Source organism: Macaca nemestrina, chromosome 9, assembly GCF_043159975.1.
Source record: "Macaca nemestrina isolate mMacNem1 chromosome 9, mMacNem.hap1, whole genome shotgun sequence".
NCBI classification, from domain to species: domain Eukaryota; kingdom Metazoa; phylum Chordata; class Mammalia; order Primates; family Cercopithecidae; genus Macaca; species Macaca nemestrina.
This window is the reverse complement of record NC_092133.1, coordinates 48,355,203-48,380,290: the sequence shown is the minus strand read 5'-3', so window position 1 is coordinate 48,380,290 and position 25,088 is coordinate 48,355,203. Positions and strand designations below refer to the sequence as shown.

Genomic DNA, 25,088 nt, shown 5'->3' with positions numbered 1-25,088 from the left:
TAAACTGAACAATATTTCTATTACTTTAAGCTTAACTTATGCTAGGCATGTGATTTGGGAGAACAGCCAAAGCCTCACTGACATTTTCCTAGGCACTTCCAGGGACCTCCTTGTGTTAGGGGTTTGGGGTAAGTGATTGCTTGAATACTGCAAGGAGAAGCCAAGTGGGGTAGGAAGAAGGTGATGAGAGCTGGTGGGTGGCATATGTCATAAGAGATAGGTGAAGGCTACAGAAATTCTTGGGAGTCAGGATTACTACTTGCCAATTTAAAAACATTAATCACAGAAAGTTTATAGAACTATACTGTTAACCTACTGAGGCTTTCTGCTTTGCCTTTACTTTGCATAGAAGCAGTCCTTGGGTCTAGAATCATCTTCCTTCTTTGCACTCTGTACAAGATCTCATGAGTTCCTTAGGGCAGGGCCCTTAGAATCTCCACTTCCAATTTAAACCCGAATGCTACAAGACTCATAGAACTCAGGATCCTAACCAGAAAGTCGGGGTACCTGAGGACCACTCATGTGAACTAACTCAACAGAGACAGTCGAGAATGTTGAAGTTAATTATTTGCATAAAGTCCAAGTAACATATTCATCAGAAATCTTCTGATAAACCAACAACTTTCCAAAGATCATTCAAGAATGTTCAATTCAACATTGTTTCTAATGGAAAATTTTAGAAACAATCTAAATTTCTAGCAAGAGGAGGAGCTTGCAGAAATAAATTATGGTATATCCATGCAATGCAACTATAAAAATGATTACTTAGAATTATATTTAACATTATGGAAAAATAACCAAAATAAATAACCAAAACAAATAACCAAAACATGAATAAAAGATACTGATTATAAGACAGCATACATTTTATGATCTCACAGTGTGTTTGTATATTAGTGTGTATGTATACATATATATACACACACACATCTATATGTGAAATAAATTTATGAAGAGACAATCAGAAATGTGTTCATCAATATGTTAACAATGATTTTTCCTTAGGGAAATTTTTGGTTGATTTTTACTTCTTTTTACTTTTTGAATTGCTTAACTTTTGAACAATCATCATATCTTGCTTTTATAATGAGTAAAAGTAAAACTCTCGTCATGAAAAAACTTGCAAGTTTCTTTTATTTATTTATTTATTTTTTGAGACGGAGTCTCGCTCTGTCGCCCAGGCTGGAGTGCAGTGGCTGGATCTCAGCTCACTGCAAGCTCCACCTCCCGGGTTTACGCCATTCTCCTTCCTCAGCCTCCTGAGTAGCTGGGACTACAGGCACCCGTCACCTCGCCCGGCTAATTTTTTGTATTTTTTAGTAGAGACGGGGTTTCACTGGGTTAGCCAGGATGGTCTCGATCTCCTGACCTCGTGATCCGCCCGTCTCGACCTCCCAAAAGCAAGTCTCTTTTAAATTGTAATCGCTATTTATTATTATTGTCTGAATCTTTCTAATTGATTCTGATTCAACTAGAATTCCATGAATGCAAAGATATGAAGAAATTGTATAGAGCATAACAACCTATTGAGGACTGGGGCTGAACCACACTATTACCTTTTTACAGGGCTGGCTACAAACATTTTTTTCAATATAAACTCTGAGTAAGTTATAGCAATTTGTATTTGTTGAGGCTAAGATATTATGTTTTATTATAAAAATATTTTAACAAACTTAATCCATGATGAATTGTAAGGTGACATTTAGTTTTCTTTTTATTTTTCCTGTTGTCCAAATTAATTATACCAAGTCCACTTGTGTCCATTTAAGATAATAATAATGGTGGTGATGATGATGATGATGATGATGATGATAATGATGATTTTTTAGCAAGTTGCTTAAAGCTATGAAATTCCTTTTGAGTATGGAAAGAGATCAGCCAGGAAAAGAGGAGAACAGGAGTGCATATTTTTCTTCTGCCTCTTGCCAAGGACTAGCTTAGATAGTTATGCATGGTCCTCAGGTTTGCCTTCCTTTGAAGACTGTCCTAATCTCCTAGGTGTACAGGCTAATGCACTGGTTGAGAGTGTGACTAGTGTGTTATTTGACTAATTTTTTTCCATTTCAACCTTTGTTTTTTCCTTGTTCTCTTGGACAAATTACTCAAACTCTCTCTGCTTTCACTTCCTCATCTATAATATGGGGATATCCTGATAGATTACCTACGAAAACCAAATAAAAGTGTTATGTGTCAAACAAAGTGTTTTCTTTGCTCTGACTGCCTCCCACCTCAGTGCTAACAAGTAGATGAGTAAGGATTTGAGAAGCTACTTCTATAATATTGTGGATGCTATAAAAAGGAACGAGATCATGTGCTTTGCAGGGACATGGATGGAGCTGGAGGCCTTTATCCTCAGCAAACTAACACAAGAACAGGAAACCAAACACTGCATGTTCTCACTTATAAATGGGAGCTGAATAATGAGAACACATGGACACAGGGAGAGAAACAACACACACTGGGGCCTGTTGGGGGAGGGCTGGTGGGTGTTGGCAGAGAGCATCAGGAGAAATAGCTAATGCATGCTGGCTTAATATCAGATGATGGGCTGATAAGTGCAGCAAACCATCATGGTACATGTTTACCTAGGTAATAAACATGCACATCCTGCACATGTACTCCAGAACTTAAAAAAAGGTCTAAAACAATAATAATAAAGCATTAATATTGGTTCATTAATTATATTAAATGTACCATACTAATGTAAGTTGTCAATAATAGGAGTAATTAGGTTCAGCGTATATAGGAATTTTCTGTACTATCTTCACATTTTTCTGTAATTATATAGCTGTTCTCAAAAACAAAGATTATGGATGCTTATACCACACTGGTTTTACTCTCAAAATTCTTACAAAGGGAAAATGAACAAGAAAATCTGAATACTCAAGATCTTCATTTTATTTTATAGAAGAAATGCTATGTGCTATCTTAGACATTAGAATTGGTAAATGTTTCATTTACAATAAACTGTTACTTCAATATGAAGTATTATATTGACATTTGAATGAATGTATACTTGGGCCAAGTAGATCTTAAGGTGGGAATTTTTGACAAGGATTTTGACAAGTTCTTAACTATCTGGCTATAGCTGATGTCTGCATAATACTGGCCTGAAAATGAGAGGTGATGTCATCAGCATTTAAAGCGCTTTGAAGATGCATTTGCTGGTTGTATTTAAATAGAGTACATCCTTCCTTTCTAGGTAGGGTAGTTGGTTGCCTTAAAAAGGCTTGTTTCCTACTGGACCCAACTTTTTGCCCTTATTAGGAAGGAAGATTATGATCAAGGCAAGGTTAAAACTGGCTCAGTACCACTGGCTGTGAGTTGGTCCTTAGAATTTGTATCTATTCATTCATTTAACCTTGTTATTAAGAGCTCATAGCTTATTTTGCACTGTCAATATCTTAATTATTTTGGAAGAAAATTACTTCCTGAACTACACTATAATTGAAATGATTTCTTAAATTCAAAGCTTAAATGGTCAGTGTCACATGACTCATTATTATGCAAAAGTCCTATATGAAGTGGTTCAAATTATATTTCCATGCACTGCAGGAGAAGGGTACTCCCTTTATGCTCTCCCTTAGGTAAACTGATGCTACAGAACAAAGGTGATGAAGGGAGTTTAGGAAAACATAAACCTGGGACCTAATTCTGGATCTCTGACAAATAAGTCATATAATCTCACTGGGCCTCAGACCACTTTTCAGAAAATAAAGGGCGAAACTATATTATCTTTAAAAACTCATTCCAGCTAGAGAATTCGATACATCTGCAATTTGACACAATATGCACTTTGAAAGCACATTAATTATATTGAACCTTACAGAAACGGGCCAACAAACATGTGGCAATATCTTGAGAAGAAAGAAAAGGGGAAATACTCCAAGTAACACACAGGTCGCTTAAGGAAACATGATGGTCCTCTCTGAAAGTATGACCTTGACTTTATATTTATGTTCATATTCTATTGGGTGGTGCGGGTTTTATTTTCTCAACATATGAAGGGATTGGTTTCTGTTATATTCTCTGTGTTACTAACTTTCAAATAACACACACTGGAAAAAAGCAGCAGTAGCTTTCTCAGGAAGAGCATTAAAATGGACTTCAACGCATAAGGGAATCCAGGCAGAGTCACTGTAATTGTAATAGCTGCAAAATAGGAATGACAAATATTTTCTCTAAATAAAATAGCACAAAATTTTAATCAGGAAGTCTGTATTATTTGGTGAAGCATAAAGCCATTTTTTAGTTTCGGCTCTCTTTAACCTGGGAGAAAAAGGCTTTGTAAGTAATCCAGAAATAATTTGGCAAGGTCTGTGATTTTATGTTTAAGTAACCCACATTTAATATAAATTGAGATAACTTAAGGAATTTATGACAAGTGCTGTAGTGAAACGTTCTACAAAAGGAAAAAAAGAAGAAAAAAAAAAAAGCCTAGGGTGGGGGTGGCAAGAAGAGAGAAAGCCCTACATTGAGAGACTATGAGTATCTTATCCTATTAGACTAACCATGCCAAAGGGCAGGTTCACCAAAACCAGCCAAAGGCATATAATAAAACATCAACAATAAGAACATCAGCAAACAAACCACTAGACTCTCTATAAATGCATAAGCACTATGTTCCACCTCTATCATTTTCCAATATTCTCCTATTGCCAGACAGCTCTTCACAGCCCTGTAAGACGCTGGCCTTAGATTCTATGTTCAGAAAACAATGTAAACATCCTGTTCTGCAGCAGTGGAGTATAATCACAAAGCTGAAGCAGGGCGTGCAGAAGCCATAAAACTGCCATAAAATTCAGGAGGAAAAAAGGCATGATGTGACTATACATTAAATAACTGAGTATTTAGATTGTTGAACTAGATCATACATGTAAAAACTAAAAACATTTAGTATAACACAAAATTTTAGCATCTGAATATCTGTACCAGTAAAGGTAAATCTCAAGAGATAGAAAGTAGATGAGAGGCCAGGTGTGGTGGTTTACGCCTGTAATGCCAGCACTTTGGGAGACTGAGGCAAGCAGATCACTTGAGCTCACAAGTTTGAGACCAGCCATGGGCAACATGGCCATGTCTCTACAAAAACACAAAAATTAGCCGGGCATGGTGGTGCACGCCTGTAGTCCCATCTACTTGGGAGGCTGAGGTGGGAGATTGCTTGAGCCTCCAAGCTCAAGCTGTAGTGAGCCAAGATCATGCCACTGCACTCCAGCCTGGGTAACAGAGTAAGACCCTGTCTCCACAAAAAAAAAAAAAAAAAAAAAAAAAAAAAAAACCCTGGAGATTGGAATGGAGAGTATTTCTAAATGGGCACAAGGGTTCTTACTGCAGTGGTAGGAAGGTTCTAAAACTGGGATATATGATCGTCATACAATTCTAAAAATCACTGAATTATACACTTAAAATGGGAACGTTTTATGGTATGTAAATTATACCTCAATGAAGTTGTTAAAGAATTTTTAAAAAGAGAGAGAACTCATAATTTCTTAAATCTACAACTTCTAGTTCTGTATTGATTTGTCAGGTAGCTATATGTTTCATTTACATTTTAAGGAATTTAATGTCAAAAATGTATTTCTCTATGCTTACTTTTTCACTTACAATAAAAGTTCCTCACTTAGTCAAAAACTAGATTTTTAAGGTCTAATTTCTGTTAAATATTGACACATTTTTAAAATGTCATTTTTAATGATTTTACTACTTGTTTATTGAAAAACCTAAATATAAAAGTCTTATTTTTAAAAAAATTAGGATCATGAATAAATTTAAACAAAATGTACGTAATTAACACAAAGTTCTTTAAAAGCTATCTTGTCAAAATAATAGGTACAGTCGGCTTTCTGCATCTGTGGGTTCTACATCCACATTCAAACAACCAAGGATTGAAAATACTTGGAAAAAAAAATGGATGGTTATGTTTGAGGTGAACATATATAGACATTTTTCTTGTCATTATTCTCTAAACAATACAGCATAACAGCTACTTACATAACATTTGCACCGTATTAGGTATTGTAAATAAACTAGAGATGATTTTAAAATATAGGAGAGAATGTGTGTATATGCAAATACTATGCCATTTTCTATTAGGGACTTGAGCATCTATAAATTTTGGTATCTGCAGCTGGAAGAGGTATTGGTGAGGACAGGTCCTAGAACCAATCTCCCATGGATACTGGGGATTGGGAGGTTAAAATATTGCAATAATAAACCAACTGTGGTTGTATGCAAGTCCGTATGACATCCTAAAGCTTCATTTTCCTTACTTAAGGGAATAAAACCAGGCCAGGCGCAGTGGCTCATGCTTGTAATCCCAGCACTTTGGGAGGCCGAGGCTGGCAGATCATTTGAGGTCAGGAGTTCAAGACCAGCCAGCCTGGCCAACATGGTGAACCTTCATCTCTACCAAAAATATAAAAATTAGCTGGGCGTGGCGGTGGGTGCCTGTAATCCCAGCTACTCAGGAGACTGAGGCAGGAGAATTGCTTGAACTCGGGAGGCGGAGGTTGCAGTGAGTCAAGATCGTGCCACTGCACTTCAGCCTGGGCAACAGAGCAAGACTCCATTTCAAAACAAAATAAATAAATAAATAAATAATTTTAAAACAGCTTCATATTATAGAAACATATATTGTAAGATCAAATCAGATAGTGTATGTGAACATTCTTTAGAAAATAAAAAGTATTATGTAAGAATGATCATCACTACTATGATTTCCAAGATATAGTATCTTACTATTACAATTCATAATTAAATCTGTTTTTAAGTTAGTAGTCCCAATCAACTGAATGAAAACAGGATTGGGAAAAATCTACCTGTTTGAATTTTAGGAAATTTTACTTTCATGGTGAAAGAAAAAGCAATTTTATTACTCTGACTCAAATAACTTTTTGGACATGGCCCACTAAAGTGCCCACATTTTCAGGAGAAGCCAGCTTACGACATTCATAAAATAAGATGAAATGCTTTAAGTGAACAGAAAGCTTCTATCCTACAAATCAGTGTTGGATTATATTTCCCAACATTTCTTAACAACAACAATAACAAAAAGTACTAATTCTATTATTAACTTAAGCAGAGATCACAGTAACTTCTCTATTTCCCTCACTTTTCTCTGCACAATGACATCATATGATTTATTTTTCCCCTTGGCCAATGTCTGAAATTTAAGAATGAACCATAGCATTTGCCTTGTTTCATATACGTAAGAGAGAACAATAAAAGAAACTTGTCACAGCCTGAGCGATACATGTTTGAAAGACCCGGAGATTGCAAAGGATAGATTATGAGTGTGACAGAGATGTCAGAATTGGAAAGCTTTTCAGCCATGAGGCATAGAGGCACAACACTGTTGTAGTGGTGACTCAACTTCATGGTAAAGGCTTTACGCATCAAAGTTCCTATTCATAGATAGTCCCGTCGTCCCCCACCTACACACACACACACTCATACATACACAGAGTCAGGTATAACATTTTGAGAAGAAAAGAGGATAGAAAAGTAGCTTATTTTTCTATATGCCTTTTCATTTGATTCCATCTGCCATTTGCACAATGGACAGATAATCAAGAGAGGGTCTCTCTTCTTCTCATCCTCGTTTTTCTTTCTTCATTTACCTCAACACCTCATTAAAAATATCAGTAATCTTATTTGCTCTGTAACTTGCCTTCAGACTTAAAATCAGTTCTACAGCTAGTGACCAGAAATATCAGGAAATATCTATATTATTAAATTTAAATTTATTAAAAGACAAAGTTATTTTTGAAGAGGAGGTAAGTTTTTTTTTTTTTTTTTTTTCTATTTTTTAAAGACATTTAACTTTCAGTTTGGAGGAAAGTCAGAAAAAGAACCTGATACTTTTTTATTTTTAATTATACTGTGAACAAAGGCCTGGACAATTTCCTAGAAGTTACTTGCAAATCAAAGAACATTTATAATTTCCCTTATTAAGGAATTAGCATTCATTCATTTTCATTCAAAAGATTACCTACATTGAGTGTCTTATCATTCCTTAAACATAACATTGATTTCCTACCGCTTTTATGCTAAATAAACTTTACTTCATTTTGCAGTGATTATTAAAAGTGGTACTTACAGTATTTTATTACCTATAATATACTTTATTTTTTCAGCAACTAATCAAATATTTTTCATCTTCTACCCAATACTTTAGTTTCTATGCATAATCTCACTTGTATAAGGAAATATTATGTGCATCAGTTTTGAAAACTTGTTCACATATTTTAAATTGAGCACATGAATAGCTCACATAAATTCAATTTATTCTAATACTTAAAGTACAGATATAACCATGTAGATGAGGTCGAATATTTAAATTTCAATTCCTTTCATTTATTGACTCGGAAAATCTAAAATGGGTTGAAATGAAACAGAGAGGATGACATACTGTGAAATTCAACTCTCTTTCTGACATGTGACCCAATTAACTCATGAAAGGTTTTGCATTGCGGTTATACTTTTAAAATATAGGGACGAATGACTTTATAATTTTTTAAAACTGTTAGATACTGGAAAACTTTAATAAAATGGCTTATAATCAGATCTTAATGTCTTATTACATGCTATCCTCAAACTTTGTCCCTCTGATGTTACAAAAAGGATAACTATACAATTCATCCATGTAGTCAAAAACCACTTATACCCCCTAAAGCTATTACAATTTAAAATACTTTTTAAAATACTGAAAAAAGTGCTGGGAGACAGGCCTGGGGGAATGGGAATGAGGGTGGAGAGGATGGGGTTGGAAGGATGTAGGGGAGAACTTGCTAACCTAGAATTCAATGAATCTTTCAATAATAAGGCAAAATAAAGACATTTTCAGATAAAAGTAAATTAAGGAAAAAAGAAAAAGATAACTTCTTCCCCCATATGATTCTGGTATTTCACATTTATCTTGTGTTTCAGATTTTCACAAATATAAAAGGATATCAACTGTAGCTAAGTCAGTTCAATAAGAATCTACTGGATTTTGCCTATACCAGTTTACTTTAGGGAAAACAGTCACATTAAAAATTTAAATTGCTTTGTTTGTGTAGATGTGGCATCCAAGGTCAACGTGATGACCAGACAGTGGCTCTCCTTTAACTTATTTGTTTGAACTTCTTTTGGATAGTGATGATCTCCCCACTATCAGTGTGAACGTGAAAGGCAGTGGGCTGGAGCTGAGGCCTAAGAACAAACTATCTGGCCCACAAAAGCTCCTGACCTCATAGCTCAATGTTCAAGCTAATATGTTGCATATGTCAATGACAATGGGGAATACTGAGGGACCAAGTACTAATTAGCAATAAATTAAATATATGCAATTGATGAGATATATTGAAACATACAGAATTACCTGTTTTATATTTTTTCCAGAAAGCAAGATAAGTTACTTCATTTTATTTAAAAAGATATGACTATTTTCTACATAACTAAGACACACAAGGGGACTATTTTTCCCTCTCGATGGAAGGAATCCCTCTTTGAAAGTGTTTACATGAAATTTTCAGGAATGCAGACTGCACTGTGGTACAAAATAACCTACTTTTGTCAGAAGAGAAATTATGATGTCTATTTCTAGGAGCAGCGCCACCTAAAAATAGCTTGTCTAGTCACCTTATAGTGCTTTCTTTCATGTCATAGATAGAAGTTCGGAGCAGAGTCTGTGTTTATATGCTTTTATTACTCAATGTCCAAACAACTCTTTTTTTTTTTGGCAAGTCTAATCTTTTTAAAGAATATAATACAATTATACTCTACTGATCAGCTGTCTAATATTTCTCTCTGCTCCCCCAACAGTAATTCACTCTAGTCTAGTCACTTGCTTTGGTGTCCTGTAACAACATGTGGCCTTTTATGTTGTAACCCTTGCCTGGAATGGCCTTTTCCCAGAATGGCCTTTCCCCATCTGTTCATTTAAATCCCAATCTATTCTCCACTGCCTGGCTTCAGTTCTGTATATCTTCCCAGGCCCTCTTCTACTCCATCAATTTCAAATGACCTCTCTCCTGATGAAATACTGAGAACTCTTCTGCATACTTTTTAATTTAACACAATAGCATAAGATTTTGTTTGCTACTTTTCAAATATCTTAATCTTATCTTCTTTCTTAGGAGGAGGCAGAAATTCCTTGAGGGCAGGAATCATGTCTGATATTTTTATATCCCAGAAATAGTTTGGGTTTTTTAAAACAGATGATTTTTGCCTAATGTGATGTACCCATTAATTCTCTGGATTAAAAAATAATAATATTTATGTCAGAGAAAACAAAAAGGCAAGTATGACCTAAATGTTAACTTTTGGAAGAGCTGTTTTATCACCAATTATCTTAAGCTTTGGAAAGATATACCCAGTGGATTCTAGATTTATATTGATCATTCTAAAATCCTATGCAGGTTTAGAGGAGAAACTACTAAGGATTTTCATTAGCTATCTGAAGAACTTACTTTCTAAGAAATGAATGCTATTTATTACAGTTAATAATTTGTGTCCATTTTCATTCTTTTGAAGAATAAACATAAAATGAGAATTACATATTTAATAATAAACCATGTAGAGTACCACTAGAGAAAAGGCTATGTTAAAATGAAGCAAACTTTCAGTTTCAACCAGTGTTGAGTCCTTACTCACTTTACTTACAGAGGACACAAGGCCTTAGGGCAGCAGGGTTTCCCCCCGGTGTCCAGTGCAGCATAAATCACTGTGGGTACACATGGCAATGCTGCCCAAAGATCTCCACAGCTATTCTGTTTCATTGCTGTGTGGCTTGGCTGTAGAAAGCTCTTGAAATGTTTTCATCTTACATGGGGTTTCCCTTTGGAGTTAAGTTGCTCACCTTTCGCAATAAGACTCTGCTGACTGAGCAATGGGTTTATCACCTAACTTCTTGCTTAATCACCTCTTAGTCTCTTTTTTTTTTTAATTGGTTTACAAAGCACTCCAAGCCTGCTTGCTTGTTTTTATAGCACCAAGGCAGCTGGCAAAAATGCTGTGAGAGTGGTATGGATGTCATGAACAGACACTCACGTTGTTAACTACACGTGCTTGTCTTAGCATAAATTGGTTCTCACAACTACCGCGTGTTCTTTTCCTGGGCAATCCAGTTATGTGGTTTAGAAACTTAACTGCAGCAGAGAAGGAATGAGAGGTAACTTTTGTATTCAACTTGCCAAGAGCCAGGTCTTTATTATGCCCAATTGAGGTTCCATGGGTTAAGAAGGCTGGAGGAAAACTAGATATGATTCAGCAGTGTGCACTGAAAACGATTTCCCATTGAGAGGTTAAGAGGTGGGGCTTCACAATTTAGAAGTGAAATGGATAAATAAAAGCAGGCTACTTCAGGTGCACACAAGTTCAGCATAAGGGATATTGAAAATTGTTTCCCATCTCCTCTCATGACAGATCAGAAAGTTAAGAGCTTTAGTGGTCTGGAGAAATTTAATAGAAGCTATCATTGAAGGTCATTTGAAGACCTCTGGGCTCTTACTTATATTAGAATAATGGTTGCACTCTCAGGCCTTGGCTTAGCAGTGGAAAAGAAAAGAGTAAAATCATTTCATTCCCTTCCTTTTCTATGCATATAGCTGGAAGTGATAAAGAGAACTATCATTAGCATGTTTTAATAATAATAGCAACAGTAACAACATTAACACCATTTACTGACCCATGATGTGTGAGACACTATTTTGAGGACTTTAACTTGTTTAATTTTCACAACCTTGTGAGGTATATATCCTATTATTATTATCATTTCAGAGACAAGAAAACCAAGGCTCAGAAAATTTTAAGTAAATGACTAAGCATACACAATGGGTAACATCTGAATCCAGAATGCCTAATTCTAGAGCTCTAGCTTCTCGCTACCATGTTATACTGTTGGATTTTTTTCTCCACAGACATTTTGCCACTAAAATAGGAGCAGAAAAAGAGTTAGAGAAAGTGGAGTCTCTGAAGATATAACAGAAAGAGAGGCACATAGCAGACAATTACTACATCTATTCTAGTTTTAGTTCTAATTCAGGTTCTTGAATTCCAGAAGAATTTTTTTAAAGCAAAGGTATACATATGACAATGAAGTAACACTTGTTTGATTTGGGGGTGGTGGTTGTTGATGGTGGTGGTAAGAATCCAAATATTTTTAAAAGCCAGAATGGCAGAAAAAGTTTCTAGTTAAAAAAATCAGTAATTCTAGGCAATAACAACAGCTCTTTCAATGACTAAGTGACCTTAAACCACATATATACATTATTCTTGTCTTCTTTCCTGTAAAATGTGGATCATGCCTCATGTTCTCCTCCCAGGGTAGCTATAAGGGCAAAATTATACAATGAACCTGAAAGCAATTTGAAGATTATAAAGTAGTGTTCAAATGAAAGGTTATTTTATTAAAGAAATAATATTAATTTATTAATAAACATTTGTTTCTACAATAGTTTCATTTTACTAAGTATGTTCCATAAGGCATCAGGTTATTTATAGTAATGCCTTAACTCTCCCTCTGCCTCAGAAATGCTATCTCCTGCAAGAAGCCTTGTTCCCCCACTCACTGAGCCCCTGCTGATCATGCTTCGCTTATGAGTTTAATTATTAGTTTACATGATTGCCCCTCCCAGTAGACTGCGAGTCTCTAGAGCCAAGGACTATTCGATTTATTGAATTTTTTATCTTCAATTGTAGAGCTCAATGCATATATACAGAATAACTGATGTAGAAAGAATATAATCCAAAAACACAGGTTATGTTTCTCTTATATTTGTTCCTGTATTTTATACAAGTATGCCACTCCGGTATAGGAGACATTTGGATTGCTAAATAAACAGATTAAATATCTAATATTTTAAAGTACCAACTACTTATTGTTGGCATATTAAAAAATCAGTTTGTCTTTGACTTGTGCAAATCTATTCTGAAAAACAGGTGCCTTTCTCAGAAGGACAAAAGTAGAGTAAATGGGGAATATGACTATAAGGCAATGGGACTAATTTTCACTTGTAATTTGTAAAACCAACCTCCTTATTTTACAGTCATACTTTGTAAATGAAGATGATTACCTAGATGACTTACATCAGTGCTTAGGGCTTTTGTGAGTAAGTCATATATAAAAAGAGAGCTGAGTTCTTTTGCTGAAAGTGATACTATAAATGGAATGTGTTCTCCTAGAAGACATACTGTAAACAGACAGTAACTGAACACATTAGAAAGACCATTCTTAAAAATAAAGAACATAGGCAGAAAATATGGCATATGCCAGAAAACAGAAAGGAAAGCAGTCCAAATGACTGCCCAGAGGAAATGGTTGTGAACAGGACATGTCTGATATTAAACAAGTGAAAGTCAGTTATGCTAAGACCATTTAGGAAGAGACTGAATATCTTAAGACTACAATTCCCATGCATAAAAGACCTTCACTTCAAGCTTCTGGACTCTTTGCTGAACACATATTTAAGTTTCCTATTATGTGGCAAAATTATGTTCTCACCTCCAAAAAATGATAATAAACTATTTATAAATTCTCCTGTAGAAAAATACTTCTTCATCTACATTTATCGAAATTGACATGAATGACAAAAATTAAGAAATGCTAAAAAGCGGCCGGGCGTGGTGGCTCAAGCCTGTAATCCCAGCACTTTGGGAGGCCGAGATGGGCGAATCACGAGGTCAGGAGATCAAGACCATCCTGGCTAACACGGTGAAACCCCGTCTCTACTAAAAAATACAAAAAACTAGCCGGGCGAGGTGGAGGGCGCCTGTAGTCCCAGCTACTCGGGAGGCTGAGGCAGGAGAATGGCGTAAAAACCCGGGAGGCGGAGCTTGCAGTGAGCTGAGATCCGGCCACTTGCACCCCAGGCTGGGCGACAGAGCAAGACTCTGTCTCAAAAAAAAAAAAAAAAAAAAAAAAGAAATGCTAAAAAGTCTGTGAAGGGTATAACTACCTTCACACACAAACATAATCTGTATGTCAAACAGTGATAAGAAAACTACATTCTTAACTTTAATAGGAAATGAAGTTCAAAAATTCAAATTTCTAAATTCTTCATACTCCACTGAAGGGCTTATAATTTTATAATGTTATTTCTGGGAAACTTTAAAAAATACTATTTTAAAATTAAAGTGTAACTTCTGGTATTATCTTGAAATGTCATTTACTTGCTCAACATTACTGCTAAACTAAGATTCTAAGTATTATATACTTTGTATTAACATGTTGAGCACTCCATACATAAATATAAAATGAGTTTATATGAAGATTTTATTGCTTAGATATTGCTTTAATAGGACTTCATAATATTGACAAGATTATCTTGCATGTGTCATTCTCAGAGGAGAGTGAAAACTTCTGTAATCACAAAAGAACTGGCCTCTGCCTACATCTTACTCCTAACTATGAATGGGGTAGGTGCCACTCTGATGGTACACCATTATCATTACGGTGATTCGTTATATTCCATGAAAATGGTATGTACAATTACAAGCAAAGTGTTGAGGCCAAACTCTCAATTCCAGCATTATTGAGTGTATGTAAAAGATGAACAATCACAGATAATATTTTAATACCCTCAAAGTAATACTACCAGGCAATTAGTAAGTGGTAAAAATTGGGAAAATAAGGTATTAGTGATCATTTAAATGACTGGTCCACATTGAATGCTGAAGACAATATAGGCACTCTGATTGTCCTACAGTATGTTGTACACGTGCAAGACAACGAAAGCTGATGTGACCTTAAAAGGTTAAGGACATGCGCCTCTTCTCCTAATATAGAAATTGTACCCTATATTCCATTATGAATTTACCACTCACCAGTAATATCTACAGTTTTTACAAAGTGGGCTACATTTCCAACATCAATTAATTCTTAGGGCTATGGTGTTTATTATCTATAAACATCTATCTAAAAGAGTAAAATATAATATCCATGAGAAGAAAATTAGGCTGACTATCTGGTATTTCTCTGGGGATGGAGATTATATGCACATATATATGTGTATATATACTCAAACATGCACATGAATACACAGAAATGAGCATACACACGTGTGCACACACACGAGAGCACAAATGCAAATTTTTGTTTTTAAACTAAACTTTTATATGCCCACATTAAATTCTTCCCAATTTTGAGGCTAATCAAAATTTTGTTTGTACCTCCTCGTTTGCTTTTCAGAGGATTTTCTAGAAGATTTGCACTATCAGCTTGGTATTCAATTCTTTAGCTTGAAATGACTTCAGTGCCTGTAAGTTATTTTCAATATTTCAAAAATCCTAAGTAAATTCCTATATTTCATTAAATATCTCACTGGTAACTTCAAAGATCGCTATTTAAGTTATCAAATGTCTAAGAGTTCACAAAGTTGTAACGCTGATTTTTTTTTTGTCAACAAAAATAGCAGTTTTATTGTCCATCATCTTTAAAAAATAATATTTAAGGACTCATAACAGACCTACAATCACTGTCCAAGAAATTCTATCCCTTATACTGCTTCATTTGGAGAGTGTTTTGGAAATACACAAAACTATATAAACACATCAGAAAATAAATCCTGCATGGCAGGGAGCTCTGTTTTCTTTTCCTGCCTGTATGTCCCAACACCTCCAAATCAAAGCAGTTCATGCATAATGCTGTTAATGAATATTGAATAGCTATACAGATAATTATAGTTTTCCACAAAACCAAAGTTCTTAAAAAATAAATTCATGGCTACATTAATTTGTAGGGTTCAGAAAAGCAAGAGGTTTGTCTAGAACCTTACTTGTTTTGTTTTTTTTTTTTCTCCCAGAACTGAAAATACTCATATCATCAAAGGCACACTTACAGACTTTCAAGTCAGAGGTGGTATTACTACAGTATCTCCAACCAGTGTTAAGGGAAGCATAATACTAATTCAGTGAGACATATGGCTCTAAAACCTTCTCGTCTAATATCTAAGTAAATACCATCTTTCTGCCTGTTCAAGTCAGAAATTCCAACTGCAATACAAATAGACAAATATAAAAATAGTGCTGGGTCAATGTACTTTTAAGGAAGGGGATTTCTCTTGACCCCTGATGGCAACCGTAACTGTTTACTGCACTGTACACCATCTCAGGGAGTTCCTCACATACTGTACTGGTGTCTGATATCAGGAAATCCTCCATGTTCAGCAGGGAGGTGGAAATCAATCTGCATTTTCAATTAGGGTTTATAGCCACACCGTCTTGAAATGCAGTTAGTCATAAGAATACATTTTTTCCTCATTCTTGTGATGTCAGTTTTTAAATTTACATTTAAACAAATGCAAAATAGAGTACGTTTTCATGTTGTTTACACCACATTCATGCAATGTGTTGAATGCATTAACTTGTACAAAGTATCTTCATCTTCATGAATATATAGCTGTATGTGCATGTGTATATATATGTATACAAACTGTGTGTGTGAAATAAACTATATAAAATATTCAAACTATTAGCACTATAAATAGGTAATTGCAACTACAGAACCACAGAATTACTACTACAACACCATTTACTTCATATATATCTCTTCTATTTCCCTTTATATGTATTTAAATTTACATTTAAATTATTGTAATTATTGTTAGGATGCATAATTGTTGGTAAGCACCACTCAGAACTAGGAAATAAAGATGATAGAAAATTAGTTGGGTAAGACGTGCTTAATGACTCTTCTTTAAGTCAATGTGTTTACCTTACACTTAATATGATGGGGTTTTCTAAAAAGCAATGAGTTATTTATTTTATTTTTAGTCGTTGACTGCACAATTTAGCCCACTTTGTTGCGAATTATGACATGTCTACTGCAAAGTATTTGGTACTGATTTAGGAATAATTGTAATTAATGATGAAAGACAGAACAAGAGAAAAGGAAGAAATCTTAATCTAGGGGAAAAAATGAAAAAGGAAGCAGAGGTGATCAAAAGCATTTAAAGAACCATCACCTACCAGTTCTACTCGTCCGAAACCTCCAACTCCAAGGGTATCAATGATGTTGAAATCAGACAGCTTCAGGTTGGCGAAGAAAGCTGCTTCAGCTTCATATCTGGATTTTTTGATGTGAAAAAATGGAAATTTCTTAGAGGTGCAAACACGAGTACCACGTACATCTGTACCAGAATGACATGACTGTGGAACAGGGTTTACCTGCTTACATTCCATCTTGCTTTTAGAGTTTGTGTTTTCTCACACTCATAATTTTTTGGTCCCAGTTGTGCAGAATAACATAAATTTGCACTCGTGTTTCAAAGTACTGTAGAAAAATACAAAGTACCCACTGCATGCCAGTCAAGTGACTGATAAATCCAGTTATCAAATCAAAGTTACATGGAGGTCTTTTTCTACGCGTCTTCTTGTGAACACGGATTGTTTGAGTTGTTCTTTTTTGGTTTTGTTTTAGATTTTTTGGTTTAGCTTGGTTTTGTTTTTGCCGTTCAGATTTTGGATGGCAGTTTCTCATCAGTTTCCCTTATCCACAGGCTGGCAGCGCCTCCTATAAATATTAATTAAAAGCGGCAAGATCACGGAGGTCTCTGGAGCGAAATCACAGCCAGGTTTTATGAAAACAGATCCGAGAAGCTGAGAACTGATGTACAAATGTCCGAAATGGATGATTTCGGAAGCATAGTCATATTCCTAAAAAGTGTCTTCCCTTCATTTTTGTGTACCCACTGACTTGTAGCCAAAACTCTCAGCTAGCAATCTCAGGGTCTTTATGTTTGTAAGTTTCTTGGATGAGTGGTGTGGAGAAGCATGGACTGCTATTCCCAAAGTCTAACTATGCACACATGCAAACCTGACACATGCAAGTGGCCAGAATAAGCTTCTCCTGATGAGACAAGTGAATATGAGCTGCTTAAAATATATCCTTGTCAAAGGCTCTGCTATTTTTAGAAAGGACAGGAAGGCACAAAGATGAAGATGATCTGCCCACTCACTAACGTCAGGTCAGGGAGTAATTCAGCTGTCTCAAAAATAAACTATTTGAATAGCTATGCATAACCCGTGACCTTCAGCTCAGCAACACCTGATTCAGTACTACACTATAGATAGAAATGATGAATGCACTTGAGGTAATGATGCTAACACAGCCTGTTTATGTATACTTTTGAAAAGAATCAATCATGGGTATGTTTAACATTAAGCTGTGTAACATTTTAGCTATTCCATTACAGTCAAACATAAATTTAGACTCTTCACTTGGGGGATTTGTGAAACAGCTTTCTAGCTAAGCTTTCTGCATTCTTTAACTTACAACCATGTTTCTAATTTTTTTAACAAATCAATTGTTGACAGGCTTCTCAGAGGGTAAAAACAACATTGTTTTCCATTATTGGCTAATTATGTGAAATCAACTTCCTCCAATAAACTTTTATAAACAAGGCTGCTAGTCCATCTTAATGGTATTTGTAGACTTCTGTCATTAACTACACACTCAAGAGATCAACATAGTGATCCGGGAGATGGTTTACTAGAATGGAACAGAAGCAGCAAATGTGCATTTCTAGCATTCCAGCTGGCTTGCTTTGGAAAATTAAAACTCCATCCCATTGAAAGGGCTAGTGGCAGAGTTGACTCCAACAGGTGCTGAAAAAAGACATCTGTTGAGATCAGACCCCGTGACTATTTGTATGTGGTCAAGCATTTCCTGACTGCCTGGATAATTAAATCTTTTATGAGATCGTTGTTGAATAATAATCCATGTGTTTGTTGGATTTAGAAATCTCAGGTGCAAACAGGGTGAACTTTGTTTCTTTCTTTCTTTCTTTTTTTTTTTTTTAGACAAAGTCTTGCTGTGTCACCCAGGCTGAGGCTGGAGTGCAGTGGTGCAATCCTGGCTCACTGCAACCTCCACTTCCCGGGTTCAAGCTATTCTCATGCCTCAGCCTCCCAGCTAGCTGGGAATTACACGTGTGTGCCACTACGCCCAGCTGCAAACAGGGTGAACTCTTTCAGACTATTGTGATACCATTTCATATATTTAAAGTATGGTGTTATTTTTTGTAATCCTTGAAAGCACCCCAACAATTCTTATTTTGGGGCCTTGTGAAATTAGGCTGGAAGTACACATAGATGAGTGGAGGGATTCTAGCCTTTTGTTGCACATTAGAGCTACATGAGCATCTTTTAAAAACAATTAATTTAAGCCTTGCCACAGACCAAGTGAATGAGAAATTTCTGGAGGTGCTACCTAGACATCCCTATTTTAAAAAAGCTCCCAGGTGATTTTGATGTACAAGAGTTAAAACCTATAGTTCTATACCTTCTGAAAGCCTCAGGAAGTCCCATAAATCATACAAGATTTCTGGGGTGGATTAAAATGGCCCAGGAGATAAGTAGCTACCCAGTGAATCTGGGGATGAGACATTTTGGCAAGAGGGTTGGGGGCTTTTATACATTGGTCTTGGGCCCTGCTCTTCTGGTCCTAGAGCAATAGGAATAAACAATAGTTCTGAAATAGCCAACACAGCTTAGAAAAGACAGAGAAAGATAGAGAAAGAGAGAAAGGAAGGGAAGGGAAGGGAAGGGAAGGGAAGGGAAGGGAAGGGAAGGGAAGGGAAGGGAAGGGAAGGGAAGTCGGGAGGGGAGGGGAAGGGAAGGGGGAGGGGAGGGAACTGGGGGAGGAGAGGGAGGAAGTGCGAGGAAGGGGCAAGGGGGAAGGGGAAGGGGGAAGAACTTTAGAACTAAGGAATAACAAAGTTGATTTGATTTTCATCTTTTCATTTCTGTTAATACACCAAAGGAGGTTCCAAAAACAATAAAATGTACATTTGCAAGTATAAAAATTAGACCAAGATACATATGCATAGTTTAGAAACAGGAAAACAATAATAGAATAATCTCAGTCTCCTTCTCCCCTCCCCCATCTCTCTTTCTAAAACCACGTATCTGCACAGTATCATATTCACATTTCTTTGGAAAATAGATAATAGTCATTAGTTTATTATATTTCCATTTCTTCCAATATTACCAGTCTCCACAAAACCAAGGAGTAAGAATCCAGTGGCCCTTATTATTCACAGTTGTTTTCCATTCTTGATGTAATATCCTTGAATCAATGTGGTCATTTTAAATTAACAGAAACGGATGCTACACCTTATGATTGATCATTATTATTAAGAAGTAAACATCTTTCCCTATGTATTGGAAACCAGATATAATGTTTCAACCCAGGACAAAATTTGTGAAACTTAAAATTTTACTTCCACATTGCCATTCCAATAACAGAAGTAACTCAGCATTATTTTACAAAGCAGACAATATTAAGTACCATTTAAAAGTAAAGACCACATGCAAAAGGAACGTAACTGTAGTTCCAGATGGGTAATTCAAAGCCAATAGTACAAAAGGCAAATATAGCCGTATTAGCTTTAGCCCAGCTCACCCATAATCCAAATGAGCTACAGAAGTCTACTCTAAGTGCCTCCAATAAATAAATAAATAAATAAATAAATAAATAAATAAATAAGTTGTTAACATCTACTAATTCACATGTAAATCTGTTAGCCTGGCTTTGCCTGCACTCATCTACTCTTCAGTATACTTTCATTTCCTGTTGAGTTTAGATCGATCAATTCTTGGGGAAAACTACGAAAATGAAACGTTTTAGTAAACACACATAGACTGTCATGCATGACTGAGTTTATTTCTTATTCCGTAACTGTAGTAGGTAAGATGAGATTCAGTAAGAACATCAGTGTCTACCCTGGATTTTAAAATGCTACAAGAGAGCATCCTGGCTTATCAAAAGCTCATGACTTATGTTCCTGGTTCTGCTAGTGACTGTCCTTCCAACTCTGATTTCTTCAATGTCTTGGCCTTTCTGGGAATACTGATAAATATACACTTAAGCAATAAGTATAAATTTACTGGAAAAATCAAGTCAGAATCCAGGCTTACTTAAATGTTTAGATACATGCCCAGAAATCCTCTTTCATTTTTTTTGTAACCTAAGAGCACCATAATCTATAAATAATTACTTACAAAAACTGTTTGAAAAAGGAGTAAGAACATTGAGAAAGTGAGCCGTAAGCTCAAAATATACAGACCTGGTCTATGATACATCCAAGATATAATGCTGGCCATGTACTGAATGAGCACTTAATTTGGTACACAGGATTTTATGTGATAATTGTTCCTGATTTAATAAAGCTTAGTGTACTGACTAATCTGTAAGTCTGGCAAAGTACATAAAAATGTCTTCAGAAGAATACCTATATAGAGAGAAAGCAGCATTGAAAACTGAACCAATAAAATATATTTTCACATTTAAAAAGGAAGATGCTATTTGGGCTTAAACTACAGGGACTGTTGTCTCACTGTGCAACTTTAACTTTGTGTATATGGAAAAAATGTTAGGAAATACATGTCCTTATTCCCTTGATTTTCAAATACTTGAAATTAAATAAGCTTAGACACTAAAATAAAAATGGGTAGACTATATAATCAAGTCATCAATCATCTCTTATTAAATAATTGCTGCTACATAAAGAGTCTTATTGACAACTAAGCTTTGAATGCAGAATCTTTTGACTTCATTGGAAAACAAAAAGAACCATCTTAGCATTTGTTTGTATGGGGAATTATTTTCTGCTAAATCATGTTTTCAAAATAAAAAACTTTTTAAAGTACCTATTACTATAAAGTTTTTAAAAACCTCTTTAAACAAGAAAACTTCTAAAATTCCAAGCAAAAAGGGCCGATTTTTAATGTATTCTTGTTGTACAGCATCTAGGTGTAATCACCATCCTTTCAGCAGTGGAAGGAATAACTTAAAGAAATAAAAAGTTTAAAAGTAATTTAATGAACCTAAAGTATTTCGCTGTATCAATTTACTCTGGAAAATATAATCTCTTCTTCAGGGAATTTGAGATAACATTAGTTTGCTCCTGCTATTTCCAAAATTGTGGTTTTCAGAAATAGACGTTTTCTTTGAGCACTCTAGTCATGAAATAGTTCCACTTATTTTTCAAATACATGTTCTTGAGAAGCCATAGCCAATAGGAATATACAGGAAAATTGCATTTCGTATATCTGCTGCATAAGAATAATGATAGTAATGCAAATATTCTGCATTTAAAAAGCACCTTTCTTCCATGACTTTAAAATCTCTCTTATGTAATTTATCCTGGCTGATTCTTTGTGAAGATAAGATAACAAATATTTTTACTTCTATTTTGTACCTGGGTAAACCAGTTCTGATAAGTGATTGGTTTTCATAATTAAGCACTGGAAAAATTAGGACCTTGGGCATGTTTCACATCATAGCATTTTTATGCTTATTCCAAATAAATAAATTTCCTTTTAAACATGACAGAGAGTCACCATTTTAAAGATGTTTTTATCTCAAAATCTTAAAATACCAACATACTTCAAAATGTGGATTCACGCCAGTGGACCTCATCTAGTTTAACCTCTACATTACTTTTTTTTAAATAGAGGAACTAATCTGGAGATGTTAAGTGACTTTAGCTAAGGTCGTAAAGACCTAGGCACAGAAGACTGCCATTCTGACTCCTGGTCTGTAATAATTTTTACTATCTGCAGTTTTTATAATGTCCTTATATTTGAAAAACAAAAGCAAATAAAAAAGTTATAAAATATATTTGAGTAATATGTTCTTTTACTACACATTTCAGCCTAGAACAATTTTGGCCTCTTTATAGCTAAGCACTTATGTGTTGTTGCCTACAATGTGTTTCCTGCCTGTGTGTGTTCCAATAAAATTAAAGGCCAAAAATGAAAGTCCACAGGGGCTCAAAAGAGATGTTTTAAAAATTCAAATATCAGAGCGGCATTTGTAAAAGATAAGTGAGAATATGCTACCCATTGTCAGCTTTAAATGTATTGGCAAATATTCATTTTAAATAATTAATCTTGAAACTTTTTTACACAGCTTGAGATAAATTTTTCTTTTCTGTTTTCTTCTTCTTCTTCTTCCTCTTCTTCTTCTTCCTCTTCCTCTTCCTCTTCCTCTTCCTCCTCTTCTTCTTCTTCTTCTTCTTCTTCTTCTTCTTCTTCTTCTTCTTCTTCTTCTTCTTCTTCTTCTTCTTCTTCTTCTTCTCCTTCTCCTCCTTCTCCTTCTCCTTCTTCTTCTTCTTCCTCTTCTTCTTCCTTCTCCTCCTCCTCCTCCCTCTTCTTCTTCCTTCTCCTCCTCCTCCTCCTTCTTCTTCTTCTTTCTTCTTTTTTTGAGACTGAGTCTCCGTCACTCAGGCTGGAGTGCAGTGGTGTGATCTTGACTCACTGTAGCCTCTACCTCCTGGGTTCAAGCAAGTCTCCTGTCTCAGCCTTCTCAGTAGCTGGGACTACAGGCACAGGCCACCACACCCAGCTAATTTCTGTGTTGTTGTAGAGACAGGGTTTCACCATGTTGGTCAGGGTGGTCTCCAACTCCTGACCTCAAGTGATCTGCCCACCTTGGCCTCCCAAAATGTTGGGATTACAGGCATGAGCCACCATGCCTTGCCAAATTTTTCTCTTTCTAAAAAAGGTCCATGAATAAAGAACTGGCAGGAAAAGAATTCAAGGGGTTTTTCCCCTTTTGGTATATGTTACTTTAACAGAATCATTGGCCATAATAAAAAGTTCATTTATTAAGTTATTTAGTGATGATTCTTTTTTCATTTACAGAATATAAATAATCTCATATATGTATTCAAACAAAAATGCATGAAGTTATCAACTTTATTCATGCCAGAATAGATATTTCCTTTATATAAGTGCACAACCATTAGAAGCTGGAGTCTGAGGAAGTTCTCTCTCATCTCAGTGCAAGCTAATTTCTTCATTTTCTTCTGCGTCTCTCTGAACCTCAGGGTGTTTTTTCTTGTAGACCAGGGTGGCCCAGAGTTAGTGACTATTATGGCATGGCTACCCAGGGCCAGAGAGGTGAGGTTTAATGAGAAAGAGGATAGATGAAAATGACTCCTTCCTCTGCCTTCACTGCTGTAATATCAAATGACTATAATATTTGAGCAACTCAGCCCTGGAGGTAAACGTCCCTCATCTTCATGTTATTGCTTCACGCCACCCTGGAAAAATTATGCATTACTATAGCTCTCATTGCAATTTCCATGAGGACATCTTTGCCATAGCCTTCATTTCTAAAGAAGGGATAACTAAAGACAGCTCTTGTTTTGCCTTCAGATATAAAAATCCCTCTTCTACCCAAAGACTAAGAAGAGTCTTTGTTTTGTTTTGCAGGTCATTTGTTATATGGAGGTTAAAAGTATTGGAAGAAAGATGAAAACATTTACTCTTAAACCTTAAAATTAGTCTTAATTATTTTCTTAATCAAAGAGATCAGTCGAAATACTGAACTGGGAACAGAAGGATTAGGCAGGACTTGAACACTAGAAGTCAGCTTTTATTTCTGGCTTACAAATTTTTGCTGTGTTCTCTCATGTTTACAAAAATCCAGGCTGCACCTTTTCTCTATGGTTACTAGCAGCGATCTTCTGAATAGAAAATCTCTGATGAATTTTGCATAACTTCATGGACAGGAGGCTTAGGGATATAGCCATGGTTGTAGTAGGTCAAACAATGAAAAGACAGTATAAAGCAATGTGTGAAAGAAGAAAATAAGGCTACAAATTACCCTCCATGGCCTCTAGGAGTATAACAAATGAAATAATCAGGAAGCTGGCCCCAGCCCAGCTTGTGCAAGATATACCCTTTTCTGCAAAATGAAGGGTGTGCATTGGACATGTCTATGAAGCTCACTTACAGCTTCACAGTTCCATTATTCCAAGTGTCTTGAGAGATACAAACTTTGCAGAGAGTCCTTGTACCTGTAGTTTCTCTTTCTGCTACTCAATGGTCCTCTTCCCAATTCTGTCCTCCAATCCTAGACTCCTAAACCTCCTGCTTCAGGAAAATAATACCAGAGGTTTTCATTTCATGGAGTCCTGCTTTCAGCTCCTGGTATGCAAAACAGGCATGCAAGAGACCCTCTGATTTAATGCCCAAACAGTAATTGGGGAAAATACATCTTGGATGTTTGAAATAGACCTATTATAGACCAGTGGTTCCTTCCCTTCTCAGGATTCATATTAGAATATGGGTTGTGTGAAAAACAGACATGATAA

The 25,088-nt window shown here is 35.7% G+C and overlaps 1 protein-coding gene across 3 annotated transcripts in view; it reads right to left on the bottom strand.

Annotated features, from left to right (window-relative positions):
- The window catches only part of LOC105481070 (protein kinase cGMP-dependent 1), a 1,243,906-nt gene that overhangs the window by 34,041 nt on the left and 1,184,777 nt on the right, over positions 1-25,088 (bottom strand). For all 3 annotated transcript variants that reach the window (XM_011740360.2, XM_011740371.2, XM_011740380.3), the window contains one exon: positions 16,951-17,047. In XM_011740360.2, the coding sequence (XP_011738662.1) occupies positions 16,951-17,047 (97 nt within the window). The remainder of the gene's footprint in view (positions 1-16,950; positions 17,048-25,088) is intronic.